General features: G+C 39.3%; 1 protein-coding gene across 1 annotated transcript in view; it reads left to right on the forward strand.

Moving 5' to 3' along the window:
* Window positions 1–12,119, forward strand: part of LOC131722717 (zinc finger protein 23-like) — a 37,503-nt gene that overhangs the window by 16,026 nt on the left and 9,358 nt on the right. Inside the window, exons 3-4 of the mRNA XM_059015719.1 lie at window positions 1,267–2,672; window positions 10,054–10,158. Coding sequence (XP_058871702.1) covers window positions 1,302–2,672; window positions 10,054–10,158 — 1,476 coding nt within the window. The 5' untranslated portion in view covers window positions 1,267–1,301. The remainder of the gene's footprint in view (window positions 1–1,266; window positions 2,673–10,053; window positions 10,159–12,119) is intronic.

Here is a 12,119-nt window from a genome sequence, read left to right on the forward strand (position 1 = left end):
AGGGGTGGTAGTGGTGAGCTGAGCATAATAAAATAATTGGTTATTCCAAATTGGGAGAAAATAATAATAAAAATAATTGGCAACGACTAAATTCATAAAGAGAAAAAAAAAATTTAAAAAAGAAATGCTGGGTTGACTGTAAATCCTGGGAAGTGTGCATTTGGTATGGTAGAGGTGCATTACCTTGGACATGTACTTGGAAGGGGCACTATACAGCCTGAAAAGAGTAAAATACAGACAGTGTGCGATTACCCTAGACCAGAAACAAAAACACAGTTAAGGGCATTTTTAGGTCTGACTGGTTATTACCGTAAGTTTGTGCCAAATTTTACTAAGATAGCAGCGCCTCTTACAGAGCTGTTTAAAAAGAAAGAGCCTAAGAAGGTTAATTGGATGGAATACTGTACTGAAGCATTTAATCAGCTGAAACTTGTGTTATGCTCTGAGCCAATTTTGGCTAGTCCAGATTTCTCTCTCCCTTTTACGGGGGAGGGGGGGGGGCAGGAACACCCAATCGTATATATGAGTCGGAAGTTGTTATCCAGGGAAAGAAATTATTTCAGTATTGAGAAAGAGTGTCTGGCACTTAAGTGGGCGGTTGAGTGCCTACGGTACTATTTATTGGGTTGAAAGTTTGTAGTTCAGACCGACCATAACCCTTTGAGATGGCTGGATCAAATGAAGGACAAGAACGCCCGGCTGACTCGCTGGAGTCTCTTCTTACAACCCTTTTGCTTGAAATACAGTATAGAGCTGGTAAGGCCAATGCCAATGCGGACGTCTTATCTCGGCTGTATATGGGCACAGGAGAGTCAAGCAGTTAAAACATAAGCACTTTGTTAGAATATGCTTCAACTGGGGAAGAAGGGGAGGAATGTGACGGTTTAGCCGTCTGGAGATAATGAACAAACCCATTTATTTAATTGCCTGCTTTGATTTTTAACGTCTGTTTTTAAAATGTAAAGATTCTGATTTTTAAAAGTAAAGATACTGAACTGAATTACTGCTTGTGACTGAATTACTACTGCTCTGCACACAACACTGCCATAGGAAGTGACTTGAACCCTGATTCTCTAAGTTTTGTAATAGTCTGCGGGATAACGCGACACCCCTCCTGATATACAGGCATTTACATTTTAAACAGGGGCTTGAATGATAAGGATCTTTGAATCTGATCCAATCTAAGCCAGTTCAGGTCAGAGTTGTAAGTGTAAACACACCAATGGAGAACAGATGATAAAACTTCATTTCATTTTCTGTTTTCAGGACTGCCTTATCCTAGTGAGAGCCAGGCAACAAAGATGGAGTCTGTTTACATTAAACAGGAGGAAGTTCTGGAATTGGTACCTGTCTGTATTAAACAGGAGATGCCTGAACTGGAGCCTGTCCACATTAAAGAAGAGACTGAACTGGAGCCTGTCCACATGAAAGAAGAGACTGAACTGGAGCCTGTCCACATTAAAGAAGAGACTGAACTGGAGCCTGTCCACATTAAAGAAGAGACTGAACTGGAGCCTGTCCACATTAAAGAAGAGACTGAACTGGAGCCTGTCCACATGAAAGAAGAAGAGACTGAACTGGAGCCTGTCCACATTAAAGAAGAAGAGACTGAACTGGAGCCTGTCCACATGAAAGAAGAGGAGACTGAACTGGAGCCTGTCCACATTAAAGAAGAAACTGAACTGGAGCCTGTCCACATTAAAGAAAAAGAGACTGAACTGGAGCCTGTCCACATTAAAGAAGAAGACACTGAACTGGAGCCTGTCCACATTAAAGAAGACACTGAACTGGAGCCTGTCCACATTAAAGAGGAATCAATTGACTTTAAGGATTCAGAACACATATCCCGGTCAGAGATACCACATCAATGTTCTGAATGTGGGAAGAGCATCAGTCAGTTAGGAAACCTAAAAAGACACCAGCGAATTCACACTGGAGAGAAGCCATATCAATGTACTGAATGTGGGGAGAGTTTTAGTCGGTTAGGAAACCTAAAAACACACCTGCGAATTCACACTGGAGAGAAGCCATATCAATGTACTGAATGTGGGGAGAGTTTCAGAGTATCGGGACACCTAAAAATACACCAACGAATTCATACAAAACAGAAGCCGTATTGCTGTACTGAATGTGGAAAGAGCTTCAGTCAGTCAGGAAGCCTAAAAACACACACACAAATTCATACAGGACAGAAGCCATATCAATGTGCTGAATGTGGGGAGAGTTTCAGAGTATCGGGACACCTAAAAATACACCAACGAATTCATACAGGAGAGAAGCTGCATTGCTGTACTGAATGTGGAAAGAGCTTCACTCGGTCAGGAAACCTAAAAACACACACACGAATTCATACAGGAGAGAAGCCATATCCCTGTACTCAATGTGGGAAAAGCTTCAGTCGGTTAGGAGACCTAAAAAAACACCAGCAAATTCACACTGGAGAGAAGCCGTATCACTGTACTGAATGTGGGCAGTACTTCAGTCGGTTAGGCAGTCTAAAAAGACACCAGCGAATTCACACTGGAGAGAAGCCGTATCACTGTACTGACTGTGGGAGCAGTTTCCGTCAGTTAGGAAACTTAAAGAAACACCAGAGAATTCACACTGGAGCCAGCCATCCTTCCCCCCCTCCCAGTCCCTCACCTCTCCACCCTGCTTGTTTGAGTGTGTGGAGAGCTGACTGATTCCTTGTCTCTCTCTCACCCTGCAGTAAATGAAGTGGGTCCCCAGGAGTGAGAGCCAGTCTGAATCCAGAGACACTGAGAAGGGGAGCATGTCAAACTGATGGAGACAGACCCATTCTTTCAGAATGAACTGGAGAGTCCTGGGATTCAGCTCCACTTCTGCCCCTGAATTGGAAATGAATCTCACTCATCATGCTGTGAGGATTTAGGACAGAGTTACAGGGTCATTCTACTTAGAAGGGACACATTGGAAATATATGCCAAGCTTTTTCTCTGGACACATATATGTGTGATAGCTGTATAAATATACTGTAAAACATGAAAGATTTGCAAGCAAACAATGTTCACTCATTTTACATCTGTTACAAATCTGCAAAACATACATTCTGCAACATTACCATTATTACTACATTCATAGTTTATACAGTTTATGAATAATTGATCTAAACAATCTGCAGAATGAAGTTTCCTCAGACTGTTTGACAGTAACAGGTCTAGTGCTTTTGTGGAATCACCATTAGCTGTTTATTCCTTTTGGGCAAAATCTGGCTTGTTTGCTTGTATTGTGTATTGGTATGCTATCATAAGAGTGACAATACAGTATATCCTAAGGCAGGCTTAGTTATTTAGAAAGGATTGCATTGACATTGAGTTTGAGTTCCTGTACGTTTTCCAGTGTCTCTGTATATAAAGGGTGTGTGAGAAATTCATAGTTGTAATTTAATGTACTTTGTAAAATGACATTTCAAATCTTAAACAATGAAACTTCAGATGCTATGATGTTAATTAAGTTTGTCTTCCCCCTTCCTTCCTTCCCCCTTAACATTCTCTAGATCTACTTCAAAGGACTAGATATTAGTAACAGAGGGTTGTAAAGATCTACATTGGAGAATAGTTTAGATTCCCTGCTGTGCTGACCTGCCCGTCTGGTATAAACAAACAGAGCTGATTCTTATCTTTTAATTAAGAATATCTGTCTGAAAGCCAATGTACAACTAACTTTCTTAAGAAGTGTGACACTTGCTGGACACAAGCTGTCATAACTCTCCCATTAAATTAATTGTTATCATGAAACCTTGAACATTTAAGTGAATATAATTCCTAATTTTCTTATCTAAAAGTGAATTGAAAAACAAACCTTTATGAGGGTATAATATTAACTTGTTTAACAATGACTGTAGACGGGAGCTCCCAGGGGGCGGCTCCCGAGTCAGCGCAGGGGTGGTAGCGGTGAGCTGAGCCTAAAAAAAATTGCATATGCAAAATTGGGAGAAAATAATAAAATAATTGGTGACGACTAAATTTAGAAAAGAAAAAAAAAATACTGATAAATTGGTTTTATTATCATTTTAATAACTAATGTTGTGGATGCAAATTTAAAGAGAGTTGTTTTAAAGAGGTTTTCCCATTAAATATATATATATATATATATATATATATATATATATATGTATGTTTATTGTGTTTTAATTAAGTTTAAACTGAAAATAATTCTTCAATGATTCTGCTTTACTTGTTGTTTAACATGCTTGCAGTGGTCATTTTAGTTAGGAGAATGAAGCAGATTTTTTTTTTATGCTGTGATCAATATAACTAAAATTTGAACTAAATGAACTGAACGTGAAACAGAAATGCCGTCTTCATCCCAACCCACACAACAGACGCTGCTTTACACAGTCACTGTATGCACTGTGTGTGAGTCCTGCGTGCACGTAACCATAGGGAAGCCTGTGTGCTTATGAAAATGTGTGTTGAAATGTGTTACTCCTGCTTGTGTCTGTACTTCTAATTCTGGTACCATGATTTCAAACTTTTAGATTGTTCTTACTTTTGTGAGCCTTAATAAACTTAATAATTTCTATGTGTTGAGTTTCTTTTTGCCTTTTATAAGTACTAAACTAAGCATTTATTATTGATTTGGGATCCTTAAACACACACACACACACCTCCAAAATTATTGGCACTCTTGACAAAGATCAGCAAAAAAGACTATAAAATAAATAATACCAGTACTGAGCTATATTGTAATTTTCCAACATGTGGAATATATTTGACTTTATTAATGATCCAATGGAATCAACCAAAATTACACGTTTCTCAAATAATAAATTTATTTCCAAAAAAAATGAAGTGTCACAATTATTGGCACCCTTGTTTTCAGTACTTTGTGCACCCTCCCCTTGCAAGGATAATGGCGCTGAGTCTTTTTCCATAATGTTTAATGAGATTGGAGAACACATTGGGAGGGATCTTAGACCATTCCTCCATACAGAATCTTTCCAGATCCTTGATATCCTTCGGTCTGCGCTTATGGACTGCCCTCTTCAATTGAAACCACAGGTTTTCAATGGGGTTCAAGTCCGGAGACTGAGATGGCCATTGTAAAATGTTGATTTTGTGGTCAATTAACCATTCGTGTATTTTGATGTGTGCTTGGGGTCATTGTCTTGCTGGAAGATCCACTTGCGGCCAAGTTTGAGCCTCCTGGCAGAGGCAGCCAGGTTTTTGGCTAAAATGTCCTGGTACTAGGTAGAGTTCATGATGCCGTTGACCTTAACAAGGGCCCCAGGACCAGTGGAAGCAAAACAGCCCCATAACATCAAAGATCCACCACCATATTTTACAGTAGGTATGAGGTTCTTTTCTGCACATACATCCTTCTTTCGACGCCAAACTCACTGCTGGTGTGCATGGCCAAAGAGCTCTATTTTCGTCTCATCTGACCATAGCACCTGGTTCCAATCGAAGTGTCAATGCCATTTAGCAAACTCCAGGTGCTAACGTTTGTTGGTTGCTCCCAAAAAAGGCTTTTTTCTGGCAACCCTTCCAAGTAGACTATTGGCATGGAGGTGGCGTCTAATTGTAGATTTGGAGACGGTCTTGGTGACCCCAAGATGCAACTAAGTTCTGTAATTCTCCAACTGTGGCCCTTGGACTTCCCTTTGCCTCCCGAACCATCTGCCTCACTGTGCATGGGGGCAAGATACACTTGTGTCCTCTACCAGGCAAGTTTACCAGTGTTCCAGTGGTTTTGAACTTCTTAATTATTGCCCTAATAGTGGTAAGTGGTATATTTAGTTTTTTAGCTATTGTTTTGTACCCATTGCCTGATTTATGAAGGTCAACAACCATTTGTCTCTTTTCATTTGTGAGTTCTTTGCCTTTCCCTATGGCAATGGATGACAAATGGATTTCATATGCGTGTTACCTCATTTTTATACCCCAGTGAAACAGGAAGCCATGGAAGGCCACAATACAGTTCCTTAAGACTGAGATGAACTTAAAGAAGTAGAATGTTAATGCAGATTTAATTTTTTGTTTGATTTTATTTATAAGAATCTTTAGGGGTGCCAATAATTCTGACACCTATATTTTTGAGAAAACATTTTATTACTTTACTTTTATTACTTAATAAAAAAACTTTTTCTCCGAGCAATTGTATTACAATAAAAGAATATGGTTTTCCCATATATTTGAGCATAAAATACAGCTCATTACCTGTGTTGTTTATTTTATACAGCCTTTTTTGCTTATTTTTTATCAAGGGTGCCAATAATTTTGGAGGTGACTATATATATATATATATATATATATATATATATATATATATATATATATATATAATGTATCCTGATATTGAATCTGGAAAGCATATATAAATATACAGCCTCATATTTCTTTACTATTTTGTTCATATTTTTTTTATTCATTTATAGAATTGAATAATGGAATTATAAATATAATTTGATAAGAAATGTGACATTTTTGAAGGACTAAAACCCTAGTTTTATATTTCAATATTAAGCATCTAATGGAGGTGTCATTCTGTATATTCAAAAAGGAGTATTAATTAACTCCAATCGCATTGGCTCTGATGCTTCCAGGGTGGGGATGGGAACTTATTCTCATTGCACAACAGCGACCCCTACTGGCCAGACACAGAGCACATTCAGAGTGGATGAGAGCGAACCCTACTGGCCAGACACAGAGCACATTCAGAGTGGTCAAAGTGAACCCTACTGGCCAGACACAGAGCACATTCAGAGTGGTCAAAGTGAACCCTACTGGCCAGACACCGAGCATATTCAGAGTGGATGAGAGCGAACCCTACTGGCCAGACACCAAGCACATTCAGAGTGGTCAAAGTAAACCCTACTGTCCAGACACGGACACATTCTGAGTGGTCAAAGTGAACCCTACTGGCCAGACACGGACACATTCAGAGTGGTCAAAGCAAACCCTACTGTCCAGACACGGACACATTCAGAGTGGTCAAAGTGAACCCTACTGGCCAGACACCGAGCATATTCAGAGTGGATGAGAGTGAACCCTACTGGCCAGACACCAAGCACATTCAGAGTGGTCAAAGCAAACCCTACTGTCCAGACACGGACACATTCAGAGTGGTCAAAGCAAACCCTACTGTCCAGACACGGACACATTCAGAGTGGTCAAAGCAAACCCTACTGTCCAGACACAGACACATTCAGAGTGGTCAAAGCAAACCCTACTGTCCAGACACGGACACATTCAGAGTGGTCAAAGTGAACCCTTCTGGCCAGACACCGACCCCGGCCTCTGCTCTGGATTGTTCAGTGTAAAAGTGATTCTGGCTTCAGGCTTGTGAGATTCAAGGACGCTCACACTCTCTCAGAACTGTGGGGACTCGCTGCGGTCAGGGGAAAAAACATAATTGGACATTTCAAACTGGGGAGAAGTAAATAAAAATAATAATTGATCACTCAAAAAAGCACAGCTAGGGCTATTAGAAATAACTACAGCTATGACCAGAAAATTGGCATCACCCTATAGAATGAACAAATTTTGCTTCATAATGTTGAATGAAACCTGCTGAATGTTACATTAACATATTGAATTAAATACTGCTTTGTAGTTTTCCATATACTGCATGAAAAACTGACAACAATTGAAAACAATGTGACATGCTACTGTACTACTATTATGGCTTCAGGTAGACCTGTTTTTGTGAAATCATTTTGTTGTTTCTTTGATTACACAATGTTAAATAAAAGTCTGGAATTATGTTCATATAGTTTTATTTTTAGTTTTGTTGTTTGTTTTGTTTTTTTATTATACAGAAAATTCTAGGTGATGCTAAACTTTTGTCCGAGCTGTACATATACATCATCACTGCCATTAAAATAGAATGTTTAAATCTTTATATATTGTGTATCAATTGCATCCTATAAGACAGTGTGAAGTGAAGATGATGCTATTAAAAGAGAACATCTTTACACATTTCACTATTCAGAAGCCACTAATAAACTCTGCATTGATTTTACACTGAACTGTTGTGAAGTGTTTTGTTCTTTATTGCTTTACTGCTGGGCTCCACTATTTGTGCTGCCTGTCTAGGAGAAGAGAAGTCTATTAATCCAAACAGCATGCAGATTTATTTAGATTGGATCAGGAGCAATGGATCCTCAGACAGGTTTGCACTGTACAGGGATGTCATGCATGCGGAAATGGGAAAAACAACAAACAAAATCCAGCATTACTTTAAAACATTAAGGTCACAGAAAATGACACCACTGCAGAGGTGCTTCATGTGGAGCAGCTTTGAGGTGCTTCATGTGGACGAGGTGCTTCATGTGGACAGCTTTTGGAAACACATTTAGAAGCACACTTCTGGAGATTGATTACTAAAATATGTATTTTATTTTTAATCAAATGAGGGTCAAGTGGTACAAACAGTAACATGTAACAATAATAATCCTGGTTTGTTAACTTTAGTGTTTCGTTGTATTGGAACCCAAGGGCTGAAGCTGAAATGTATAGAAGAGGTTCAGACTGATACAAATGAACAAGGAAATGTCACTTACACTAACAAGGACCATATTAGAAAAGGAAACATAAATTACACCACAGAAATCTAATAGCGTGTTATTAATGTCCAAGAATAAACTGGATTGCTGGACTGCATTGAAAAAAATAAAAGTAAAAATTCTGCCATCTACTGGTCACTTTTATGAACTGATTCAAATATTAAATTCAGAATCTTTAACAAAAAGCCACATTTGTGTTTGAACTGGTTTCTCCTTAATGTGTTTGAAATAATGTTTAAATATACGTTCAATGAAGTGTATCTGTGTTTCCTTCACTAGTTTTATTCTGCTGGTATCATTTAAAACACTGTAATAAAATCAACATTATTATGATGTTGTGTTTCTATATATTATGCTCTTTAAAAACACTTTTCTTTTTTTAAATGTTCAATAGGTTTTAATTGACTTGGGGTTACACTTCAAGTATGCTGTATGCTTAAAAATAATCTGTAATAATCTAGCCATCCGATAGACACCGATGAGACACTGAACTAATGACCCATTAATGCTATGCCTAATACTAGAATGCCTATGCGTTTTGGAGAGGGGCTTCAACTGATTCAACTACGTTAGTGCGGAGCTTCTAATCATTCACGAGGTTCATTGCTCATGAGGCTTCACATCGCTCACAGGAGCTCATTGAGACTTCGGATCAGTCACATGATTCAGTGTTTCACTACTTCAGGTGATTCAAATGACCACTGCTTCATGTGAAGCAAACAAATGACGTAACCCGCCTCGAACCATCTGAAGCAAACAGTGTTCCGCATGAAGCAACACATCACGTGATCTGACTGAACCAGAATCAATACAATGCTTTGTTGAAATATAGCCTAGATTACTCCTGGAAGGAAGCATGTATTATTTATTTATCTTTTTTTTCAATTAGTTTATTTAAAAAATATCATAAAATATGATTCTTTTAGTTTTGCATTTTGGAAAATGTAATTATTATTATAATCTAAAACTAGTTCTGTACACGCACACTTCCTCACAGGAGTAGGGATTTGATCCTGAGCTTCACAAGCATTTCTAATTACACGATTTACTAACTTGTTGCGCCACCGGGAAACTAGCTAACAAATGAAATATCAAATATCTTACTTGTTTCAACACTAATTTCCTAGCCGAGTACATCTGAGGTCATGTACATTAGGCTACAGATCATAATTTCTAAATGCCAAGTTCCAGGCAATAGCAGCCTGTGTGTAACTCGTGTGTTCAAGTTCCAGTATGTTAAATGACGCGGCTCTACCAAGAGATGTCACTATGGAGCACGAAGCGCTTCAAGTGATTCGGCTCAGTGAATCTTTTATGAAGCAAATGGTTCAGAGGGTTCAGTGGTTCAAGAAGCTTCACTTTCCCCACCACTAGAGAAAACCGCTAACGACTCCCTCTGGAAGAGAACAAAGAGAGGCTAACACCGCGCAGCTGACACCCGGGGAGGGGCTGACGTGTTGGGGGCGTGGTCTTGTACCTGGAACTGAGAGAGGGGTTTAAATCTGCAGTGAGGACTAGTCTAGTCACACAGATTACCCGTCGCTGTCAGTTTGAACTGCCTCTTTACCCTGGAGAGAAGAACCGAGACGGTCAGAGCCGTGCTGCACATCCCACTGACAATACCTGAAGTAAGTGTGTCCCTCTTTTTTCATCTTCTAAATCAGCTTCATACTCTCCTTATACTGTCTAATTGTAACTGAGTGTGTCAGAGCAGTCAGCGCATTGTCGTTTGCATACGTGGCGTTCACTCCGTTCAGTTTGTGTAACTCCAGCACTGGCGCCACTTTGAAAGGGAGCTCTTCTGCAATACAGTGAGCGCGCGGTGTTCATTCTTATGCACAGCCCCTCTTCCTGTGCTTTGCTGTGGGTTGATTCAGTTTGATGGAAACACACGGAGATGCTCTGCTCTGTAGGTTGCGTTTGCTTTCCTGAAATATGCTGCTGATCCTTTGCATGTCCTGCACCACTCTTCTGTTTAATTAGTGTTTTATTTCTTAAGCGGCTACAATAGGGCAGTGAAGCGAGTTGATTCTCAACCGAACCATTTAGTATAGGAGAGGGGGGAGTGTTACACAGAGTTAATAATGACGGTGTTTTAATCATGTGTGTATGAAACTGGTTATGAAAATATCTATTTAATATAAACAGCTATACGTATAGTGTCTTGCATATACTATTGCTTTACAATAATACCTGGTTGTGTGAATTTGTAATGAATTGGTGCTCATCTCTTTCAAATACGGGAACTACTGTAGTTTAACTGCGGTTCAGTTGAGTGGATGGGCAGGGCCGCGCAACGATTTTTGCCGCCCTATTATTATTATTATTATTATTATTATTATTATTATTATTATTTCTTAGCTGACGCCCTTATTCAGGGTGACTTACAATTGTTACAAGATATCACGTTATTTTTACATACAATTACCCATTTATACAGTTGGGTTTTTACTGGAGCAATCTAGGTAAAGTACCTTGCTCAAGGGTACAGCAGCAGTGTCCCCCACCTGGGATTGAACCCACTCCGGTCAAAAGTCCAGAGCCTTAACCACTACTCCACACCGCTGCATAGGCAAACAAATTGATTTATTTCTGTTCTAAAATGGAACGTTTGCCTCTAAAAAATCTTTTTGAACCTACAGCCTTCAGCTTACAAGCGTGTTGTGTTAACTGTCAGCGCTACACGATGATTAGTTGAGACAAACAGTATTTTGAAAGATTAGTCAGCCAGCTGAAAATTCTCCAGACTGTTATATTTCGAATCATCCTTCATCTTCATCATCCTCATTCTGAGATTTTGAGCTGGAGCTCTGAAAATGGTTGGTTTCCTGTGAGTGTAACACTCATTGTGGTCCCTATTGGCACAAGGAAGTACGGTTTCCTCTGTCTGTGCTGGTTGAGAGTAACGCTATTTGTGGTCCCCGTTGGACAAAAAAGAAACATCGTTTCTAAGAATTAGCTATGCTGAAGGATAGCCTATATACTTGGTAAAAGTGAAACATAAATAAATATTAATATAAATATTGAAATAAATGAATACATAGACGTGTGTGTAATTTGTGTTTACATTACTATCATATAAACAATGACATTTTAGTACTGTATGAAATTAAATATTCAACAGTTCTTGTTCAATTGTATATTAGTGAAGATTTTTGTACATAAAGGTTGTCATGCTTTTTATATAGTTTCTTATAAATATATTGTAACGACCTGGACAATTGCTTTGTTGCAGGACTTGTTGTTCAGTTTGTATTGGAAGGGGAACGGGGCGGGTCACGGTGTTAGTGAATGGGGAGAATGTGTGCAGGACTTGTTGTTCAGTTTGTATTGGAAGGGGAACGGGACGGGTCACGGTGTTAGTGAATGGGGAGAATGTGTGCGGGACTTGTTGTTCAGTTTGTATTGGAAGGGGAACGGGACGGGTCACGGTGTTAGTGAATGGGGAGAATGTGTGCGGGGCTTGTTGTTCAGTTTGTATTGGAAGGGGAACGGGACGGGTCACGGTGTTAGTGAATGGGGAGAATGTGTGCGGGGCTTGTTGTTCAGTTTGTATTGGAAGGGGAACGGGACGGGTCACGGTGTTAGT

Source organism: Acipenser ruthenus, chromosome 51 (genome assembly GCF_902713425.1).
Source record: "Acipenser ruthenus chromosome 51, fAciRut3.2 maternal haplotype, whole genome shotgun sequence".
In the NCBI taxonomy this organism is placed as follows: Eukaryota; Metazoa; Chordata; class Actinopteri; order Acipenseriformes; family Acipenseridae; genus Acipenser; species Acipenser ruthenus.